Raw genomic sequence first — 20,958 nt, forward strand, 5'->3', positions numbered from 1 at the left:
TTTGAACACCAAATGGCTCTGGGTCGAAATATTCGACTAGAAGACGCGCTGGCCATTCGATTATTAATTTTTTGGGAGGATAAACTTCTCGTGTAACTTCCCTATGCCAACCTCATACGTCGTTAAGCTCCGGTATTCGCCATCAATGTAAAGCTGTATCTCGTCAAGTCCAAGAAGGAATTATATGCCATCCACAAGATCTATTGTCTTTCCATACATGGGAACGCTGGACTTGGGTTCAAAGTAGACTGATCTGAGCTGGGCCGTGTGGCCAGTAAGACGCTTCGTCAGTAATCCCGTCACGCAGCTCAGGTCGCATGTCTCGTTTTACTCGCAACAATGCCCACAACACACGGTCGATATTTAACCGGGTAGTCACGGCTTGCTTTCAAAGTTGTGCTCGAATTGTTGATTTGGCTAGACCTAGGTATAGCTCCGAGCCCCTGGACCCCTGTTATCATCTCGCTCTCATCATAATCTGTTCATTCCATGGTATGGCATCGCTTGCCTCAGAAGCTCTGAGACATACAAAGAGTGTGTTCGCAGTACTAGTGGGGGGTAGCCCATCTATGTATATGACTAATTAAGTTACCTACTGCAAGTCGACGTGGAATGGGCCCACTACATAGAACATGTCATGGAAATTTGTAACGAACAGATTCCTTCTCTGTAACGTAGCAAGTAGTGTAAATGAGCTCGGCTCGTAAGTAATGGTGAATTGAAGGAGGTTCGGTATATCTGCTGGGTACAGCATGTTTTGAAATTGGAAGATAAAGTGACATGCTACACCGCCCAATACACAGTGACCCTGGCCTCATGAACTGTAGCTTCGGAGTCGGGAAACCGAGCATGAGCCAACAGGGTCATGCAATCTCCTACTTGCAAGCTGCGCACCATTTTCCCCACTTCTGCGGTCTTGGCAGCTTGCCTGTCGAAGGTTTTATCAAGAAACTGCCAAAAACAGTCACCATCAGCATCCTTGTCAAATGAATCACTGGCGTGCCAAAACATGGTATGGTCTGATCCTGAAGTCTTTGCCGCGAGATTTTTTAGCAGTTTCATGCTGGGAGGAAAGAACGGACTGCCCGTGTCTCGTGGGATGATCGATAGCTCTGCGTTGCACTCGTCGAAGAGAAAACGTGCCGGCCATTCGATGGTGTCAGAAATGGGTGCTTGTAATTTCTCTATGCTGACATCGCACCATACGTATGATGCGGTGAATGTATGAGGAAACTGCTTGCGCAATCGTTGATCATGAGTCCAAAGCTGAAACTCTATCTTTCTGCACGGATGCGTTGATAGCACCGGTGCGGACGGCAGGGTGTCGTCCAGTCCGCCAATTCGCAACTTCTTCTCCCAAGCTGCACCACCGTCTTCGAAGTCCTTCTCAACGAACCTGAAGTCGCCCTCAGTGCCGTGAACGCCAATAGGGAGCGATCTTATATATATTCCTACTTCGGAACGCTTTCCGTCTTTGTAAATTGGAACAGTGATGGGCCGCTCGATGTAGACTGTACTGTGTGGCCAGTAACATCCCTCGTCGATAATCCTGTCAATAAGCTCCATAGGAAGCTTGCGCTGCAGGTACCGTTTTACTTGTAAGACGTCCGCGACAGACGGTTGATACTCAGTTGGTTCTGCGTATCGACTACAACCTGATAAGATCGTGATACATGCTTGATAACGATCTCAGTAAAAGAACCACCGCACCTGGCTGTGAAGGTCTGGAGGACTTGGATCCTCGACAGATTCCACATGGGGGAGAATTGTGTGTGGCGAATGATCAGATTTAAGCATATATGCAAGATGATAGCGAACTAGCGACGATTTGAGGTCGATTGATAGTAGATCTTTAAGCTCTACACAGCCACCGGCGCTTTCGAGCGAAGCACATTGCTCACAACATCCACCAAGTCTTCACCACAGTATTACTTGTGATAACACTGTGTCACGATGGTCAAAAATCCTCGGAAACGTCAAAAGACAGGCAAAATACAACATAAACCAGTCCCACTAGGTGCTAACCTGCTCAATGACGCGAGTAAAGACGATGAGGAGAGGCGTCTCGAAAACTTACTATTCGGTGTCCCATATGCTCCTGAGAAAGCTGGCAAGGAAATCATGGTAATATCTGATGAAGAGGCAGAGGATGGGCAACATGAAGTAGGACGAGAGTTTGAAAATTTGCTCGACTCAGATGTATGTGCAGAACTACTCGAAATTACGCTTCATTATTCACATCACATATAGCTTTTTTTCGTGGACGACAATGCTGGACTATCTGAGTCTAGCCAGGCCCCTGAAGACCATGTACAGTCTGGTGTGGAAGATAACGAAGAGCTCATAATACCGGAGGTCCCAGAAAGTGATGAAGACGAAGAAATTTCCATTATTCGCCAGGACATCCCTCAGCAGCCCAAAAAAACTAAAGCACCCGCTTGGACAGACCCAGACGATGTAAACGTTCAAGTCTCACTTGCATCAAATAACCGTCTTCGCAAACTGCGCGACGCACCCTCTGATGATACAGTGGGAGGACGCGAATACGAGCGCAGATTACGCAGGCAATTCGAACACATAAACCCAACTCCAGATTGGGCATCCATTGCGCGCAAGAAAAGCGAACGTGCAAAGAGACGACGATCGTCAGCTTCTAGATCTGAGAGTGGGGAGGATGTTGTGCCGGAGCTACTGGCATCAACGGCTGGAATTTTGGGGACTACCAAGTCAAGGGCTATCCTCCTGAGCACACTCTCGATTGAGCGATTGCGAGATGCTAACCAAGCTGCGCCAGCGGATGGCGAAATAAAAACAGTTGCATTTCATCCTTCGCCTCACATTCCCGTCCTTTTGACTGCAAGTGCAGACCGTCGCTTGAGGCTTTTCCATGTGAGTGTTGCTTCTCATGTTTTTGTACTTAAATTTGAACCTGGTTGGTAGATTGACGGTCTCACGAATCCTCATGCCCAAACTCTTCACGTCCCGTCACTTCCTATCACCAATGCTGTTTTCCACCCCAGCGGCACGTCCATATTGATGACTGGTCCACGACCTTTCTATTACACGTACGACCTTCAGTCTGGAGCCTCCCACCGCTCCCCTCGAGGCCTATGGGGCACCACATTCTCTTCGGGTCGTGAGGATCAAGGCGCGAGCATGGAGATTTCATCCTTCAACCCAACAGGGGAAATTCTCGCTGTTGCAGGACGGCGAGGCCAGGTTCATCTTGTCGATTGGCGATCAGGTGCAGCGCAAGTTATGGGCGAACTCAAGGCAAACGCGAATGTGAAGTCTCTGTGGTGGTCGAAGGCCGGAGCAGGCGAGCTTCTGGGCTTGACAGAAGATTCACAGGTTTATGTTTGGAATATTGGGCAGCGCAAATGCGTAAAACGATGGCAGGATGAAGGCGGGTTCGGCAGTCGATTATTTGGTGGAGATGGCCAAGGAAAATATCTGACCATTGGGTACGTTTTCGTTTTGTGAGGCGGGTGTTCACACTCACAATATGCCCCCCCAAGTTCAAACACAGGTTTGGTCAATGTCTACAATGCAGAGAGTACGGTCGATCTTGAGGGAGGCAAACCAAAAACTTTAAAGACGATTGGGAACCTGACAACAAGTATCTCAACGTTGCGGTTCAATCACGACTCCCAATTACTTGCTATTGCAAGTAACGATAAAAAAGATCAGATGCGAATGGTGCGCCAATACTGCATCTTTCCCAAGCTTTCATTCAACTTAATGCGTTATTACATAGGTCCATTGCCCGTCATTGACAGCATTTGGGAACTGGCCCACGTCAAGTACCCCTCTCGGACACGTAACATCCGTCGATTTCTCCCGTGAGAGCGAGTACCTGGCTATCGGCAACACTCGCGGTCGCGTACTACTCTATCAAATGCGTCATTTCTCACAGCAATAAAAATGCGTAGTCCATTGGTTTTTGCTACAGATACAAGAACAGACACACATAATAGTACAGATGTGGGGTGATCCAGTCGCGACGGTAAAGCTGTTTGATGGTCGTGCGATCGCTTCATCTAGTCGGGTAGCGTGCCAGGAGGTCGCTATAGGTTGTTGAGATCTGTTGCGGGATGCCGTGAGGTCTAATTTTCCATCGTATTTTGCCTACCTTTTCTGCGCGTTGCCTACCATCGGGAACGAAGCGGCAGATAATGGTGGAGCATTCGAACCAACGCTTTGCTTCATCAACCATGGATGCGCTAAGGTAGATGAGTCCTGTGTCAGCATACATCCCATGAGATATCCACTGACTGAAGACACTCGAGGCCAGTGTTGTACGCTGTGCTCAGAAGCCACTGACGCTCGTCCAGAGGATAGAGCTTCCGTATAAATGAGTGAGCCAAGATACACTGTGAGACTGGAATTTTACCAGGTCACCGCCGTCCCTAGCGTCGCCATGCTCTTCCAGGACAGCGATGGCTTGATCCACGTAGCCAATTGCCTTGGATCGATCGGCTCCTGTTGCTCTTGTCAGTAGTATAATGCATATAGCTCGGAGCCAGCGAGAAAATTTCTCCAGAGAAAAGTGCCCGCGGGCCAAACATGCGTGAAGTGTGGCCTACAATGCGGAATTAAGCCAAGTAATTGACGGCTTCCACGCGGACCTACCTCTAGCGCTGTGAAAAGGACTAGGTTTGGCTGGTATGAGCTTGATTGTGAAGTTGAAAATAAATATCTACCATGTATGGGACAGTTTTTGTCCTCCCACTAGGAGTAACGTTGAACAAATCATGCGCAGAATGAGCTATTCTGTCTCACTAGAGCGTCAGCGAATGCCTCGTACGTCTCCAACGAATCACGATCGGAGCGAGATGCTTCCTGCATGGAGAATAAGTTCCTGGGTGATTTGTTAACAGGGAATCATAACCGTTCCTCAATTGTAGCCAGGACCGTCGTCCAATCTGACAAGTGACATGCCGCTTCGACCATGAAAACTCGTAAAATCTGCAAGGATGACTCAAGTCGAGGAAGGTCCTCCTGCGATAGCTTCTCCTCTCGCAAAACCTTGCTAATGCGCTGTAATGACTGATTGATCTCGTTGAACAGATCGTGGTATTTCTCAGACTGAAGCAAATCAGTAGAAGGTTTCGAGAGAGGACCTTGCCGTACTTCAATCGATTCTGTTTGCGACCGCAAACGTCTGAAAGACATAACTGTGCAGAAAATTATGGCTGCTGTAGTCTTCCAGGGAGGGTCGAGGGTGCGTACCACGGCCCGAGGCGGATGCAAATGAGGCATTCACTATGTAAATGTAGACAGCCTGGTCCACATCTACAGTTGCGTGTAGAGTGTAGAGTTCGAGAAGCTGCGTGATGGGATTAAACCCAGGAAAATTGTTGTCAAAAAATCACTGACTCGTCTCGCTGCGTCAAAGATCTCAGATATTTGATCCTCTCTGTCTTCCCAATCCGAGCAAGCTTGGATAGCACAGTTGTATGCAGTCCTCCAGAGCCAGGATACATCTCTGGCAAGTATGGCAGGCTGTTCACAAGATTCTGCAATAGTCACCGCTTCCACATTCACCGCGTTAGAATACGTGTGAGTAGTCTATAAATTTCGACCAACCAATCTTCAGGTGGTGTAGTAATGCTGCAACCAAGCGGTCCCTGACGCGATTTCAGCTCAGCATCTCGATGCTTAACACCGCAAAAACTCACAAATCGGCAGCGGGTTCTCCAAGGAGCTTGACGATAAGCCTGATTATACATCTTACCAACGTCATAGCTTCAGTGACGTTCCCCACGTTCTCTCGGAAATTTAGCGTTTCAAGAAGAGCCTTCAGCACATTCAGAAGAAGATTTTTCATATCCAAGTCATGTGCCAGCCGGCAGGCCAATAAAATCATTTTGCGATCGAAGTCCACGGCGTGTACCATATTGCGAATTGATATCATCGCTGATAAGTGACCGACCGATTAGAGGTGACCAGGCTTCTTCAGAATGGAGATACCTTCGTCTTCCAGTCCTGAAATGACTATAGGTGAGATAAAATCAGGCTATGAGGCAATGCGCTTGCAGACCTTGATAAACCGCAATAAGAAAGATTACATATTGCGTCGTGGCTTCTGTGTCAGGACAGCGCCGGATGATCGACCCCGCATGAGCGTAGTCCTTTCGCTTAAGATGCGCTAGGGCAGCCTTCCGAAAACACCTCGAGCTGCTGACAGGACCCAAACTTGTAAATATAGAATGTGTGCCGCAACTGAACCAATCCGCAGCTTCTTTCCATCGCCCCGCATGGTAATGGCGATCACCGTATTGCCATAAAAGCTATGGAAATGTTCGAAAATTCCAATATAATTGAATGAGCGGAATGAAGGCTATTCACGCACCGTGATGCAAGCTGTGGCCGGAGCTTTGAGAAGCTCAAACTCCACATCACTCAGTTCTACGCAGAAAGGTAAATAATTCGCACAAGCTGTACAACAACAAGGTTGAAACGAGACTTACCTTTGAAAGATGCATGCAGATCTTGTATGGCTCTATCGTGTTTGTCATCTTTGGAACAATGGAATATGAGAGATATGAGAAGCCTTTCCACGGCGTCTGTGCTCCAAGAGCACTGCAAGGCCCGATGAAGGCAGTACTGAGTTACACTCGTGACTAATTGGCTATGCCCACACTAAATCAAAGGAACATTCCCGTATCAGACGACTTACTGATACTGAGAAAGCGTCCGAAGTTCCTGTAGGACACTTTTGAAACGTGATCTGAGAAAGCGGAGTGGATTACAGCATTCCCATAAACTCACTCGGTAAGATTGCTTTCTGAATATGTCAGGTTGTCAATGATAGCTTGTAGGGCTAATGAAGAACGTGAGTAATTCAACTCGCCACTAGATGTGGAAGATTCCGGTACAGGAAAGTTCACCTTGAAGAAGAACAGTATCTCCAGCTTTTCGCCGCTTTATGACAGCCAACTTCATCCATCGGAGTTGCTGGTATTCGGAGCTTACCTACAGGAACGTGGGTAAATACCGCTTGAGCACGTCACTGGCAGTAACTTACGTTGTCTACAGAAGGATTGATAGTTGCAATAACTTCTTCTAGCGCGGTTTCCGCTCTGATCAAATTCTCTGGATCCTGGGATGATGACAAGAAGTAACCACGGGCTAATAGGGGGCCGATCTGAACCCAGTTGTACCACAGAATGAGCCAAGTTCACTTACCCAGACTCCTGAGAACCGATCTCTGACTAGGTTGAATAAGGAGTGATCAGTATACTTGAAAATAGTCACCTTGAGCTCAGCGAGCTCAGCATTGGACGCGCAATCAAGATGCTCGATGACGGCAAACGCCTTTTGCATCCATCGAATAGCCTCATTAGCCTTATTCTCTTCCGGCGCTAATTTGCTATCCTGATAGCAACTTCTCAAAAGTGATTTGCCAATGTCAAGAAGCTTAGTTGCAAGCGTCTCTCGCTGAAAATGTTTACCATGAGAAGTAAGTTGACCGAATGGGACTTACGTCATGATTGGACAGGAGCACGAGCCGTCCGTCATTCTCTATGAGGACGATCAGAGCGGTTCATATCAACAAGGACTCAGGGACAACCTGTGACTTTGTCAGCCATAAAGGCCGCTAACCCTTCATTTCCTTCCCTCCAAGCCTATTTCGCGAGGTCCTAAATATATCAACGCCTCCATATCACAAGGATTAGAGTCCTCACCGCTTCCATTCTAGTTGAGAGGTAGACAGCTGTAACGCATGCCCTGGCTTGTTGATTTGTGCCACTTGGGTCGTCAATATTTCTCAGCGCTTCTTCATACTTTGAGAGAAAATTAATGCCAACCACAATTAACATAAACAAGGAAAAAATAACCTTCGCCGCACAAGCTAGCACGCTCGATGCGGTGTCATTGTGGCCGAGTTCTGGATCCGTGGCCCACAATGTTATTTGAAGATACGAAATATTGGCGTTAAAACACACCGGACAGGGTTGCGCCAGTCTTGCTCGCAATTTGAAGAATATGTAATAATGCTGATAGGACATAAATGAGCGACAATCACGCAAGAATTCCGAACTTCTTCCAACCTTCAGTGTCCGGCTTAGGTTCCAACCCTGCTTCCATGAGGCGAAAACCAGCTAGCCGTACTGGCAAGCCTGGCGTTAAGTGAAACCGATCATAGCAAACAAAGAAGCATACAAGCGGCGACGACAACGCGGCTGTCAAGCGCAGAGCCTAGACGGACCACACCGGATGCATTCCACAGGCTGACACCTAAAACGAGACACTTGGGTTTCATGTTTGTTCGGACTGATGCCGAACAATGATACGAACCTTCTTGATCAAGAAAATCTGATAACTGGCTCTTTTTGCTCGACTTCAGGCGCTGTTCTGTGAATGTCTGTGCAAGCGATGCGATCTTATGTAAATCCCCAGTTACGGTTTCATCTTTGGTAGTTCCGTCCTTCAGCTTCGGTTTGGTCTTGATCAAGAGTTCTTGGGTTATAGCGGGAAGCATCAGGAATGTGAATACGTCTGATAGAGCCGGAGATTGATACCTCTGATTTCGTCATATAGTTCCTGTGGACTCCGAGCCCGACTCTTCTTCTCCACAGGAGACATATCACAGTATCACTATTCCGATAACAAAATATGGGTGTAAAGGCGTGTAAAGCGCGTCTCGTCACAGCGTAACGTGGTGTGACGAAACGCGTTCAAATCAGTATAACTCCAAATCCGGTCGGTTAAGTTAACCCCTTTCCTCGAGTTTTTTGTTTGTACTTCCAAAAAAATTAATTTAGAACTTCTACCGTTTACGGCCGCCTTGTTGCTGCACAATCGAACACAGACAATGGGGTTAGATCACAAGCCTGGTGTGGAAGAGCTCAAAGCAGCCGCATGGAAGGTTCGTGTTATTTGCATCGATTATCGACATTGAAATGATGGCATATCGTCAGGAGGCTCGGAGAGACGGGATGTTTGCTGGCTTGACGTCGGGCCTGGCAGGAGGCAAGTTTTGATATTATGCCATGTGCCTTGTAACGGCCCGTCTGATATCTATTACTCGCGTCACAGCACTAGTCGGCTCAAGATTTATGGGCTTTGGCCGGAACAAAACTATTATCAGTGGTGCTTGTAAGTCCACCCAAAATCATCACCTATACTAAGTCATGACTGATATGAAATTCGATCGAAACGAACTTTTCTTTAGTGACGGGTCTGTTATCCGGTTACTTCTTCACCCAGGCGTTCCTTTCCTCCAACATGGCTCAATTGAGATCAAAATCTGTCTCGTCAGACACTGAAACCGATCTCTGGCCCCCCAAATAATTCGGAAGGCCATCATTATTAACCTGTGAGTTGGCGATGGTACATGGCATTTGTATGGCGTCGAAATCTGTCAAATGTAACTCCAAATGGTCCTCATGCTATTACTAGGCGTGGTAAGGAACAAGTCCGACATGAAAGCCCTCATTGTCAATGCCTTTGTAGGACGGAAAAGATCCATGCGTATCTATCAGACTGGTATCCGTCTGATTCATCCAGCCGTGATATGATTCCTACACATGCCATTCTGGTTGCAGTGGTGATGGATTACTCCGGGATGAACGCTAAATACTTTCGTATGAAGTTAGCTCGTTTCGTCACACTGACCAACCTATTTCTGAGCTGCACCGGTTGATTATGGTGAGAACGTGTCCAGAACTTAAGTCTCGTTACAATGAGGACATAGGGGTACAAAGTACTGGGAAATGGATGTCTCCCGGGAGGCACACGGAGTTATCCGTGCCAAATACCACGCAGACAAATCAACTCGTACTTGTAGCAGGGGCATCAAAAGTCTTGCGCGCGATCTGTAACAGGGCTCCGATGACAGGATGGGGACCGCGGAGTGCGGAACTGAGCATGATCAGACATGATATCGTTATTCTCACTGACCTATGCGGAAAAAAGATGGCTTCTGCGCACATACATTCCAGACTCAGAAGATCATATCATTGACATCGAAATTTTAGGCTGTTTCGGCCATAAATCTGTCAAGCCGCACCAATGACAGCACTGTCTAAATTGTTGCCAACTTGCCATTGTTAGTAGACTTAATAAGTACATCATATCAAGTTCATATAGCGTGCAATTGGTTCACAAGCAAATCTACGAGCTCCGACGACTTCGAAGTACTGGCCAGTTTGGCATTCTTTCTCGTACAGTAGTAGCTAACTATGAGGGTAATGTAATCTCTGGTTGATCTCTGATAACAGAGTGGAAATGTAAGTGAAATACAAATGAAGATGCCGAGAATGTATGTCAGTGTCAATGAATGATATTGCGTGCAACGAAATGATATGGCCAAAGTGCTAAGTAAGTTGAAGTTCGATGTGAAAGGGGAACCGATGAGATGCAATAATCGTGTGCATTAAACAGAAATGAGTAGCTGAGGACTATCTGCCATAAGACCAATTATAAGGATATGCGGGTGATTCCCGCTGACTAGAAGCTGAGTAAAAATGGACGCCAGGTGGTCCTGCGTTGGCGAATGGAGCCGACGGAACTGCGTTTTCCCGTAAGGGGGGCAATTGCAAAGAACTTTCGCCATACGAAGGAGGCCGAGCAAGCTTACGAGACCAGACAGCATCGTGTAGGTGAGGAAGAGGCACAGCTCGCACGTCGACATGTATTTCGTAAGGGCTAACTGACTCGGACTGAATGTCCTGTGGCACGTAAGGTGGCGGATAAGATGGCGAAGGCGGAGGCTGAGGCTGGTAACACCGCAATCGGGCTTTGCGACGCACCCTTTCCTCTTCCGCTGCATAGTCAGTTGATGACCCAGCAAGCGAGTAATAATAAAGGTTCTACCACGAATGTGAGACAAATCGTGTGAATTACGGAGAAAGCACATACTTGAGGGACGTTCACGGGTCCTTCCGCACGGTACGCAGCTACCAAAGTTTTCGGGCGTGTATCACCTTGGTGTGACTGATTGGACTGTGCGGACCGTACCGAGTGTGGCGATGATGATAACGACATCTTGGCAAAGGACTGCAAAGATTCAACTGGCGACGCCGAATGTGGTGCAGTTGGATAATTGGTTTCTGGAATTTGCAAAGTCATGCCAGTGGGACGCTTCAAGGGCGGTAATCCGTGAAACGATGACGATGTAGGTGAGAACGCATCAGCAGCCGAGCGTTTCACACCTGGGGCAAGACATGGCGACACAACGGGATTTGGTGGTGTCACATGATACGAAGATGAATATGTACGAGGATGAACAGGTTGCTCGGGCGAGGTTGAACGTGCACGATGGGATATCGAGTGGCACCTCCACCTGTAGGAACGAATTGGTGCTGCAGACATCGGTTGAGTATGACGAGGCGTCCGATGCCGAGTGCGAGTATGACGCCATCTACGACACTCTCTTTCTTTGGCATGGACGAGCCCCCTCAATAGGTGCATCCATGAATCGTACGTCTTCTTCGAAATATATAGGTTGAAGTCAATGCCCATCAAAAACTCCTTTTCCATTCGGGTGATTTCAGCCAACTCGATACCAGAAACCTCAGACCATGTCTTATTGGTGTACGTGTTGCTAGAATAAAACTTGAGAACACAATAACATGAATAGGCACGACGGACTCACTCGTCAAGAAATTTATTTGCCATCATGAGGGCAGCGACTGCGATGCGAAACTCACTTCCCGGTAAACCAGCGGTGTAACGATTACGTTCCTTGAGTCGCCATATGTAATGGAGAGACAGGACGATCACCGATTGGCTGACCTGGGTGGTTTCTAGCAACTTCTGCATAAAGGACACAAAGGCCGGTGATGCAGCGAGCTGGAGGGAAGAAGTAGCGGCAGGAATTTCAGGGGAGTAGGGAGGAGTGAGTGGTTGGGTAGATGTAGAGTTCGAAAGTGACCCAGAGAACCATAGGTAGCATATCATTTCGCAAGTTTTCTCTGCGATATAATGTGACGATCTCTTTAGAGAGTCGTCAAACCAATCAATGGGTCGAGGAACGTCTTCAGACGCTGCAACCTTTTGCTCAAAGGGATGCACGTGCTGGTCCAACTCGTCCGCATACGGTTCAGGTGAGACACGAGCGACGTGTAATTGCTGTACGGGTCGCGACCAGGTCGACGCGTCTTGAGTACGCGGAGGTGTTACTTTGGCTAGATCAAAAACTAATCATGACAAGGAAAGAAAGAAACACGTACTTGGATGCATGTATGATACCTGACGATCAAAATGAGTAATGGGTGGCAAGGACGTCACCTGTGGTGCACCAAGCCTTGGTAGAGAAGCCGACATTGGAGGAGTCAGGAGACCGGTCTGCCCTAATGGACGCCAAGCAGACCAAGTCGCTAGGAGTTCAGAGGGCAAGGACGGACGTGATGATGAGCCCATTTTACAAGGAGTTAATGGCAAAGATGGTGGAGTATAAAGGGCCATGAGGAAGGAACTTCAGTTCGGGAGGGCTGTAGATACAAGTGTCGGGATCATGAAGATATATAAAAAGGAAATGTCGTATGTATTGCTTGAAGGTGTAAAATTGGCGGACATGGTTGACATATTCCGCTTAGAGACAAAAACAGGGGATACCGTGTCTAGCCACCCGGAATGCTAAGGGTTGAGTTGAGTTGATTGAATTGGAAGAACTACAAAATTGCAGCGCCTCCGAGCCCGCTTCGTAGTCTTTAGTAACAGCTCGCGCTCCGTTAGATCTTAGACGTTTTTTTGCTAAGATTGACTTGTACCCGTTAAATTTCTTTGATTTTCACAGATTTAACCTTATTTACTTGCTTAACATTTTTTTCATCGGCATCAACGGCATAGGGGATTCCCCAGGGAATCCCCATAGCCTTACCACTAACCTACTTCCTATTTAGGTAACTCATAGTCACATGACTTCCTACTTCGATGCCGCTCCCTTCTTCAAAACACACTTATAAATTTACTGGCCGCGGTCAATTCCATCGACGCCGCGTCTCATCGTCTCCTTTGTTCGTGCTGGAACAAGTACTAGCCATGATCTCGGTTTCACCCCCACGTGACTTGGCGTGTGCCAACGCCAGTAATCAGTAAAATTACTCAATTCGGCAAGCGGCAATTTCGTTAAACTCGGTGTTTTTATTTCAATATGTAAAATAATTATGACAGATACAATGGAGAGGTGGTGCCCCTACAATACCTACTCTTTGTCGCCACACCCGGATCAGAGTCCGGACTCGGTCAAGTCACTGATCATCAGGGCTGCTACTTGGGAAGCCTACCCATATCCATTGTTCAACGGGTAACTTGTTCGCGCTAGTGTATCCCGCTAGCGCTTGGCAAACGGAGTAATCACTAATCATCTATCAGATTTCTTGCACCGACTACTAAGTACGAGAATCAACTCTAAAAATCTTGGTCCGGCGCCGTTAGGATGCACACTGCAATGGGTAAGAACCAACTTGAAAGATCATGTTTTCATCAAGCCCGCGGTGCTCAGCTGTGACGTGAGATTTCTGCTGAGAAACTACCAACGATCCATAGCAATGGCATGCGACTTCGGAAAGTGATTATACTACCTTCCAAGGCGGTAAGTTTCCGGACCTGGTTCATCCAAAACAGTCATTTTTATTAATTTACAGACACCCTTCTCCCGTGATTGAGTCGGATGCTGTGCCGATCGGGCACAGGACTACCGTCAACCTGGCATAGACAACCTGGACACACGAAAAAGTCAACAAATTACCCTTTGTGTTAAAAATGGGGGTGCCACCACCTCAGAGCCATGATACATCAAAAAATGTTCTGGTAGAGGTAACTTACGATAACATGGAGGTGTGAATAAGATGCCACTTCCCGTCAAAATGCCATGGTAAATGCTCGCGGCAGAATTCCAAGAAGTTCCCAATTGTTTCTAGGAAAATATTGCAAGGTTCAATGTGACACGATGAGATGCGGTAGTACCACCTACCGGTCTAAGCTCAGATCAAGGGCCAGGTAATGCCATACAAAACATCCGATTGGAGTCACTTTTATGGATAGGTACCAAGATAGCTACAGCATGCCGTGGCACACCCATTCACAGTGCAGCCCCGAGTAGCGATACGAATCTTCTTGGTGAACCATGCATGCCCGAAGTGAAAGATCGTAAAATTACTACAAAGGCTTGACAAAAGCATTGTTTTCATAAAGTTCCCGTGGTGCCTTGCGGCGTACAGCCACGAGTATTACTTGACCTGAAAAAAAAACAGATAAGATAATTCAACGTAGCCGCGCAATATTGATCAATATGGATATCGCCGCGTCAGGCCAGGCCACGCTTTGTCCACGTAATTATAAAGCCGTGGCTCTCAGGAGTGTTTCAGGAGAATTCGACAATTTTCCACATAGTACACGATACAGGGGGTATGCTACGGAATCAGTGCACGGGCTTTTCTCACTATTGACACCTTGTGGCTAAGGTACGTGAGGGTACAAACAAATGTTCGTCATGGAAGGCTGTTTTACATTTGGGGTGTGAGTTGGCTAACGTAGCACATAAGCTCTCGCTTGATTGATGAAGCTGAGGCAGGTGGCAGGGCTAGTGGGCAGCGGTTAGCCAAGATGGTAAGCAGTCGTCAAACACCAATATCACTTCGAAGTTCATCTTCGATATCAAGCCAGCCGCAGCGGCAGGCGAGGGGTTAATTGAACGTAACTTGATCCGGTAAGCCCAGCCGCATCCATTGAATCGCAAGTATTAAGCAGGAGACAGGAAGTCCCCGCAAGGCGCTATCGTGCTGATTCCTTGATCACTTGGCACAAGTCAACAGTGATTTCCATGCGCCTGAAGCGGAGAAAGTGGCGTACATATGAAGATTTGGACTCAACGCCGCATCATGGACTTTCAGCGGGCTTGCTGTACTGAGTCAGTGTCCAGAATAGACGGCAATCTACTTATAGGCGCTCCCCATGAACTTTCACGGATTTGGCAAACAGCCATGGCCCCATCGCTACGCAACGGGTTAACCGGCCCTATTTGACGTCTTCTCTGCCGCATGTACAAGTCTGCAGTATGACTGTCACGCGTAATCCAGCCCATGGAGGCGAGCAAACCGTAGCCAAGTTGGCTGAGACGCAAATCACAGAAACCATATCGACATTTGACAATGCCACGTTCAATCATCATCGGCCGTGTTTGGCTGACAACAGTATTAGCCGCTACTTTCCGCAGCTCAGACCAAATGGATTCTGCGCTTGTACCTATAATCACCGAGGCATTTCACTGTCGCTAAAATGACATCTTGGTCGAATTCAGCCCGCGAAATGAGGGTAGACCCGTTTTTTGAAATATCGGTCGAAATGGCCTTTGTGAAGGATGCGCGGCTTCGGCCTGCGTAGTGCGGACTAGTACTTTCCACATGGGTTCCGCTGTAGGAAGTCTTCCGAGAAGCTGCTATCCATAGTACTGAGTTGTGGCACACCAAAATGGCTGAGCCAGGCCATCCGGATCTGATTATAAACAAACCTTTCCAAACTTGCGAGTACGTGACCCTGCGGTGTCATTATACATTTGATGAACGCAAGGAAAAGGGTTTTCGATGTTTTTGATCTTCGGCTGTGGCCATTGGTCTGGCGGTAACGAATAAGACTTGGCCCAGGGCTCATTTTTGGTCAATAGAACCACGGAGTATCTCAGCAGACGAACTAGTACTGTAACACTTTGTAGTCAAAGGCCTAGAATGTTAGGAAACTAAAAGGTTCGTAAGACGCCACCCAGTAAGGTTCTGTGCCAACGTGGCTGTTGGCCGCTGTTGGCGCTGAAAACTTCTTGCGAAGAATCACAGCCGGTGTGTGCGTTGATTTGAAACGGACGATCCGAAAGAAATCGCGTGTCACAAAACGATCCTTGAGAACCATGGAGCAAGGCCGTTACCCCATCCATGGGAGTGGGCGTACGACTCAAGCTCAGTTAGCTACAGTCTTCAGATACTAACGGCTTACTCCCAAAGGAGATACTTCTGTTATGCTCCAAACTGAATAGTCAAGGTGACGCACTGTATTCCCGAAATTCCCACATAGATCAGCGTGTGCAATGTCGTCAGCACTAGTGTTCCGGTGTTCGCAGAAGTCATGATCAGACTAGAAATACGAAAGGTGTCTGGATTTGAAGAGCCGAGTTCTAATACTGATACTTGTAACCAGTAACATGGGCTGTTGTAGTAATTATGTACACGTGTTCGTGTATGATGTGATGGCGAGGCACGTGGTATTCAGACTAAGGATGTCAGAACAGTTTAACAAAGGTAATGCAGCGTCTGTGCAGTGCACGTACATTCTCCCCACAGTGCGGCGAAATCATAGGCATATGTAGGTGATCCGTTATTTACGTGTGACATGGTGGGAGATATCAACGGGTACCGTGTCTGACCAGGCGCACGTTGCGTAAAAAAAAAACGCGGATCTTGCAGTCACCGGTTGCTCTGTTCTGCTTCAGTCCGCAAAGGGTCATCCAACAACCGAACCGTACAACGTTAACAATCCGGCATGGGCGGGGTGTGGGCCAGGGCGAACGCACCTAATCTGACCTAATCAGGAATTGCCCTGCAATGGAGCGCGGCATCCTCTCCTAAACAGTGTGTTGAATTGTAATCAGAATCGATTGTCCTCAATGTAGAGTCCTTGAGGAGCTATATTGAAATGTTTATGCAAGGTCACCAAGGCAAAAGAAGTCTATTGAAGAAACTGTTCCGAAACATGTCTTCGCCGTGGTAGTAGAGGAGTGGAATGGCGTGTCGTGTCGTTGACTTCATTTCAGGTGGACATAACGAGCGTACCGGCTGCCTTTGATCGACGAGAACATCATGATGTCCTAGAAAGACCACGAGAGGACAAGTCGTCGATTCTAAGTTGCTGCACTGGGTTTAGGGAGAGGCAAGCATGCTGGACTCGCCTGGAGGTGGCGTGGGATCATAATTCAACCTTGTAGTCGTTGTCTGCCATCTCGGCTTGAACAGTATTACCCCGTTCACATAGGGCGACCAGCCCGCTCTCTGTCTTTTCACACAACCACCCGCCAGGTGGTTTACTTCCAGGCCAGTTAGCTGGAGACTCGCCAAATATCCTGTCTGGATCGTTCGAACTAATCACGCTTCGCTCACTTTTGTTCAATCTCTTCACAAAGCGCGTTGAACGTAACAGGCCAGAGCCCTGCCAACGCACACTCCAAACGTCACCCGACATTCACCCATCAAAAGCTCAGAAAACACCCTTCTAATTACCCTTATCTAGGCCGAACCATGACCATCACGTTTGGCTCTTTCGATGGAGTGTGTAGCACTGCTGCTCTCGTCATTTGTCCATTGATAGGCACCTCTGGACAAGGCATAGAGCCTACATGTTACTCACGCAACGTTCAAATCGGCCAGACCGTTATCTTCCAGCCTTGTATGTATTCCGAGACCATTGGTGTAGTGTGCTCACCGATCGAGGCTGACTTTTATCCGTTTAGCCACATGTTTTGTTCACATCGTTGCAATAATCATGACTGCAATTATGATCTATCATATTCGCTCAAAGTATACCGCAGTTGGGCGAAAAGAGATCGTGATGTTCTTTTGGCTGTACATGGTCATCGAACTTCTCGCAATGTTCCTAGACTCGGGAATCATACCGACTGCAAACGTCAGCTATCCCGTGAGTTATCATGCAAAATCATGCGATGATCCTATACCAAATGTACGTAGTGGTTTGCTGCAGTTTATACAGGTCTAGTAGCAACTGCCTACTGCTGTCTGCTTATCAACGGCTTCGTTGGGTTCCAATTCGCTGAAGACGGGACACCTCTTTCTCTTTGGCTCCTCCGGATATGCTGTTTTGCCGTCTTCGGAGGATCATTCTTCATCTCTATCGCCACCTTCAAATCTTATGTTTCATTCTCCCCATCAAAACCTATCGCACTCTTCGTCGTTTACCTCATCTGGCCCATCCTGTGCGTCGCCACATATACGATATTACAACTCGTTCTTGTATTCCGGACTCTTGACGACCGCTGGCCCCTCGGTGACATTATCTTTGGAATCGCGTTCTACGCGATTGCTCAAGTTCTTCTGTTCGCTTTCAGCGTCACCATATGTAATGCCATCACGCATTACTTGGATGGCCTGTTCTTCTTCACTCTGTGTGTTTTGTTGAGTGTTATGATGGTCTATAAATACTGGGACAGTATCACGGTGCGTTTGTTCCCCGTTTATTTGTTCTGTCTATCTATATATATATTTTACACAGCGTGAAGACCTGGAATTCTCTGTTGGATCTAAAGCTGCGGTTTGGGAAGTTAAGGACCCACTTCTCACGGCTTCAGTTACAGCTCCTAGTACAGATTACGAGGAGGATGCATCAAGCTACCACGCTGGCGCCGCGAGCCTTGTGGGCGGTGTTAGTGGTACACAATATTATGGCGGCAAGCAAGCGTATGGTGCCCAGGGTGGTTACGGACAAGGAGGATATGGTGGCGCGCGAAGGGCTTATCCACCAACATCTGAAGGCTATTGAGGACTTTGAAAAGGACTATTACGTGAATGATGATATGGACAACAGTGATTTACGGTACTTTCTACAGATACCAGCTCTAATTCACTCTCATGATCAGGATGCTTTACAAGTGACATGATCATGCAGATAGATACTCTGCACTATTTCGGGGACTCCGGCCACCTGATCATTACATTATCTCGCAGGACTCTGATGTTGCTCTAGATATCCAGATGACCACAGATCTGAGTAAAGATGGAGTTTATCTTAGAACGTTTGTAAATTTGAACATCATCGACATCGATGATCACACCACTCTGCAGTCTGGGACCAGACCAGTGTAAATGCATATAATCTATACACATCCGATCATGCTTCGAATCTGATGAACGCCCCATACCATCGTAACAGATATTGCGCTGAATATCGAGGGTATTAAGAATATGCATTGGATCATGCTGTACACGGGCTGTACGGATCGCCGTCCTTGACGATATCACCATGTCATGATTATATTATATACCTGGGCTCCCAGGAGTCCCCGTGTGCTTCCTTGGAAGATTGCGGCAGCACAGGAGACAGCTAAGGATTGTTAACAATCCCATACAGCGATGTAATCCCTGTCAACTTCCGATGATCAGATGCGCGTGCCGGAGATGTACCATGTCCATGTAATTGGCAAGACCACCTAGAGTCCGCAATGTGCACTACAGTCTACCAATGAAGGGTGTCGGACCGAGTGAGGGGCTGTGAATGGCATCAATTCCAAATTCTCAACAGGGGATATGGATATTTTGCGGGGTGATATAAGGTGATGAGTCCACGAAAAAGGACATGTGTGTACAAAGGTGTGCCTTGGTGTACCTTGAGACAAAACTACGTTCGCAACACCTGCATAAACCGCATGGTGAGATGGTGAGTATATAATATAATTTGGTTTGATGTAAACGTTGCGCATTACATTGTTTGTGGTTACAACAAGTCTCCTTTAGAGATGTTACTTTTCATGGTTCTGGCCGGCCCCCTGGTCAGATCAATAAGATCTTTTATGGAAGCAGGGCTACGTCCGGGGCTACTATATTTGATCGTCCACTGTTGCATACTACGCCCATCAGTTGCAAGAAAGTGTTGGTACTTGAGAAGCTCGATGGGACAAATACACTGGTCGCGCACTTGTGCCGTGTTTGTATTGTAATTTGTAGATGGTAAATAGAGAAAGGCCGTCGTGAGTCGTGACAGAGGTGCGCTTGCACTGCGCATGAGTAAGGCCCTCCACGCTTTACACTAGCGGATCCATAGCGTCGGTAAAGCCTCGACCATCAACAACAAGGTACCACGGGTCGGACTGGAACAGATGCAAGCTAGTGCATGCAATCCACCTCGAACGGTTTTCCCAGAAGATCGAATCATCGACACCACACCTCGTAATGAGCAGTCACGAATTGATGTGTCCGTTATAGTCAGCTTTGACGAGCTCCCCGAATGCAAAAATAACACTAGCGGATGCGTTAAAATGGACGTAGGATCGTTTGGAGGATCTATGTACCCGAGATGATGCATGCATTGTCCGATGATCAATCTAGGCCGAAGAACCATCGTCTTTTGGAAAGTATTCAAACGTTCTGTTGCAAGTGACATTAATAAACACATACCGAGAACAAGAAACAAGAAACAAGGACCCAATTTCGAAAAAAAAAGACACGGAATTGCGATGGTTGTATCACGTCGTTCAAGACGAATCGGTCAGATCCATATTAGAAACCAACTAATTCTTCACGCGCTGGAAACGAACAAGATGTATTAGTGTTCGAGAACGACGCTACATCATGATCATACCTGTCTACCTTGCGACGCTTGACAATGAAAATCTTCGATGGGGTAGTAGGGCGGGATGGACTGACTGGGAGGCTCGCATCGGACAAGTGTCTTACAGCTTGAAGGTGGTGGTCATTCCGAGATAGCCTGAGCCGATCACTTCGAAGGTGGGGCAAAATTCTGGGTTGGACATAACAAGCTAATAGTCTGTATATGAGGAAAGCGATCGACAATCTCTACCGCGTTTCTAACTTTCCAAGACAATGCATGCATAGGTTGATTTTGCAGCACGTGACTGACGCGTCGCGATCGGGTTTGTTTATCCAGTGGGCAAGCACGCACAAATATCGTGACCGGTGTAAATAACGCGGGACATCTTGGAATCGCCCCGTCGAATATCTTGCCAGCACGCCAACAGCACGCCGTACCTTCAAACGATATTCTGCCAATATTATGATTTCTACTACCTTCTACATTGTTTCGCGCCTAGCCATTACGGGCTTTATCTCGGTAGCGTTCTTCGAGGAAACGGTTCTCCGTCCAATCCGATCTGGACCAAGGAAGGTCTCCGCCGGCCTCGTCCTGTCGGCGTTCAAGTCGACAATTATCTTGATCCTAGCCGCCGACGAAGCCGCATCTATTTATCTGAGCAATGATGCCAGTGCGCCCTCCGCT

The 20,958-nt window shown here is 47.5% G+C and overlaps 6 protein-coding genes across 6 annotated transcripts; 3 read left to right on the forward strand and 3 right to left on the reverse strand.

Moving 5' to 3' along the window:
* Positions 1-783: 783 nt before the first annotated feature.
* Positions 784-1,757, reverse strand: BJ212DRAFT_1300631 (uncharacterized protein; the record flags this gene model as incomplete). The annotated part of the gene is made up of 2 exons (XM_041333015.1): positions 784-1,648; positions 1,711-1,757. The coding sequence occupies 2 exons, from the start codon at positions 1,755-1,757 to the stop codon at positions 784-786; spliced, it is 912 nt and encodes a 303-aa protein (XP_041191777.1).
* Positions 1,758-1,953: 196 nt separating this feature from the next.
* Positions 1,954-3,922, forward strand: BJ212DRAFT_1482062 (WD40 repeat-like protein; the record flags this gene model as incomplete). The annotated part of the gene is made up of 5 exons (XM_041340356.1): positions 1,954-2,199; positions 2,251-2,889; positions 2,941-3,464; positions 3,519-3,699; positions 3,758-3,922. 5 exons carry the CDS (start codon positions 1,954-1,956, stop codon positions 3,920-3,922), a joined length of 1,755 nt encoding a protein of 584 aa, XP_041191778.1.
* Positions 3,923-4,036: 114 nt separating this feature from the next.
* On the reverse strand, positions 4,037-8,650 carry BJ212DRAFT_1463308 (meiosis protein SPO22/ZIP4 like-domain-containing protein; the record flags this gene model as incomplete). The annotated part of the gene is made up of 29 exons (XM_041338946.1): positions 8,529-8,650; positions 8,305-8,466; positions 8,170-8,244; positions 8,058-8,117; positions 7,953-8,003; positions 7,692-7,894; positions 7,577-7,631; positions 7,490-7,527; positions 7,261-7,443; positions 7,192-7,213; positions 7,031-7,134; positions 6,894-6,978; positions 6,775-6,826; positions 6,683-6,718; positions 6,474-6,634; positions 6,356-6,411; positions 6,044-6,293; positions 5,974-5,988; positions 5,682-5,919; positions 5,590-5,630; positions 5,380-5,534; positions 5,233-5,329; positions 5,134-5,177; positions 4,897-5,088; positions 4,783-4,842; positions 4,633-4,731; positions 4,394-4,582; positions 4,276-4,343; positions 4,037-4,223 (listed from the first exon to the last, which is right to left on the reverse strand). Exons 1-29 carry the CDS (start codon positions 8,590-8,592, stop codon positions 4,037-4,039), a joined length of 3,042 nt encoding a protein of 1,013 aa, XP_041191779.1. The 5' UTR covers positions 8,593-8,650.
* A 34-nt stretch (positions 8,651-8,684) lies between these two features.
* BJ212DRAFT_1362905 (uncharacterized protein) lies at positions 8,685-9,696 on the forward strand. Its single transcript, XM_041335966.1, has 5 exons — positions 8,685-8,875; positions 8,928-8,979; positions 9,046-9,105; positions 9,182-9,325; positions 9,409-9,696. Exons 1-4 carry the CDS (start codon positions 8,822-8,824, stop codon positions 9,298-9,300), a joined length of 285 nt encoding a protein of 94 aa, XP_041191780.1. The 5' UTR covers positions 8,685-8,821; the 3' UTR covers positions 9,301-9,325; positions 9,409-9,696.
* Positions 9,697-10,083: 387 nt separating this feature from the next.
* Positions 10,084-12,662, reverse strand: BJ212DRAFT_1362908 (cyclin-domain-containing protein). Its single transcript, XM_041335967.1, has 4 exons — positions 12,183-12,662; positions 11,606-12,131; positions 10,870-11,554; positions 10,084-10,820 (listed from the first exon to the last, which is right to left on the reverse strand). The coding sequence occupies exons 1-4, from the start codon at positions 12,415-12,417 to the stop codon at positions 10,410-10,412; spliced, it is 1,857 nt and encodes a 618-aa protein (XP_041191781.1). The 5' UTR covers positions 12,418-12,662; the 3' UTR covers positions 10,084-10,409.
* Positions 12,663-16,795: 4,133 nt separating this feature from the next.
* Positions 16,796-18,589, forward strand: BJ212DRAFT_365351 (chitin synthase III catalytic subunit-domain-containing protein). Its single transcript, XM_041343019.1, has 4 exons — positions 16,796-17,382; positions 17,447-17,631; positions 17,682-18,167; positions 18,223-18,589. Exons 1-4 carry the CDS (start codon positions 17,235-17,237, stop codon positions 18,487-18,489), a joined length of 1,086 nt encoding a protein of 361 aa, XP_041191782.1. The 5' UTR covers positions 16,796-17,234; the 3' UTR covers positions 18,490-18,589.
* Positions 18,590-20,958: the final 2,369 nt, after the last annotated feature.

The sequence above is a fragment of the Suillus subaureus genome, assembly GCF_016647635.1.
Source record: "Suillus subaureus strain MN1 chromosome Unknown BJ212scaffold_21, whole genome shotgun sequence".
In the NCBI taxonomy this organism is placed as follows: domain Eukaryota; kingdom Fungi; phylum Basidiomycota; class Agaricomycetes; order Boletales; family Suillaceae; genus Suillus; species Suillus subaureus.

Bases quoted from the DNA above. Each gene is read 5' to 3' on its own strand.
- BJ212DRAFT_1362908 (XM_041335967.1), bottom strand. From the start codon at position 12,417: ATGGCCCTTTATACTCCACCATCTTTGCCATTAACTCCTTGTAAAATG. The intron at 11,555-11,605 runs GTGAGTCCGTCG...GTTTTATTCTAG, and splicing joins GCAAATAAATTTCTTGACGA to CAACACGTACACCAATAAGA. The intron at 10,821-10,869 runs GTATGTGCTTTC...CATTCGTGGTAG, and splicing joins GACCCGTGAACGTCCCTCAA to AACCTTTATTATTACTCGCT.
- BJ212DRAFT_1362905 (XM_041335966.1), top strand. From the start codon at position 8,822: ATGGGGTTAGATCACAAGCCTGGTGTGGAAGAGCTCAAAGCAGCCGCA. The intron at 8,980-9,045 runs GCAAGTTTTGAT...CTCGCGTCACAG, and splicing joins GACGTCGGGCCTGGCAGGAG to CACTAGTCGGCTCAAGATTT. The intron at 9,106-9,181 runs GTAAGTCCACCC...ACTTTTCTTTAG, and splicing joins AACTATTATCAGTGGTGCTT to TGACGGGTCTGTTATCCGGT.
- BJ212DRAFT_365351 (XM_041343019.1), top strand. From the start codon at position 17,235: ATGACCATCACGTTTGGCTCTTTCGATGGAGTGTGTAGCACTGCTGCT. The intron at 17,383-17,446 runs GTATGTATTCCG...TTATCCGTTTAG, and splicing joins GACCGTTATCTTCCAGCCTT to CCACATGTTTTGTTCACATC. The intron at 18,168-18,222 runs GTGCGTTTGTTC...TATTTTACACAG, and splicing joins AATACTGGGACAGTATCACG to CGTGAAGACCTGGAATTCTC.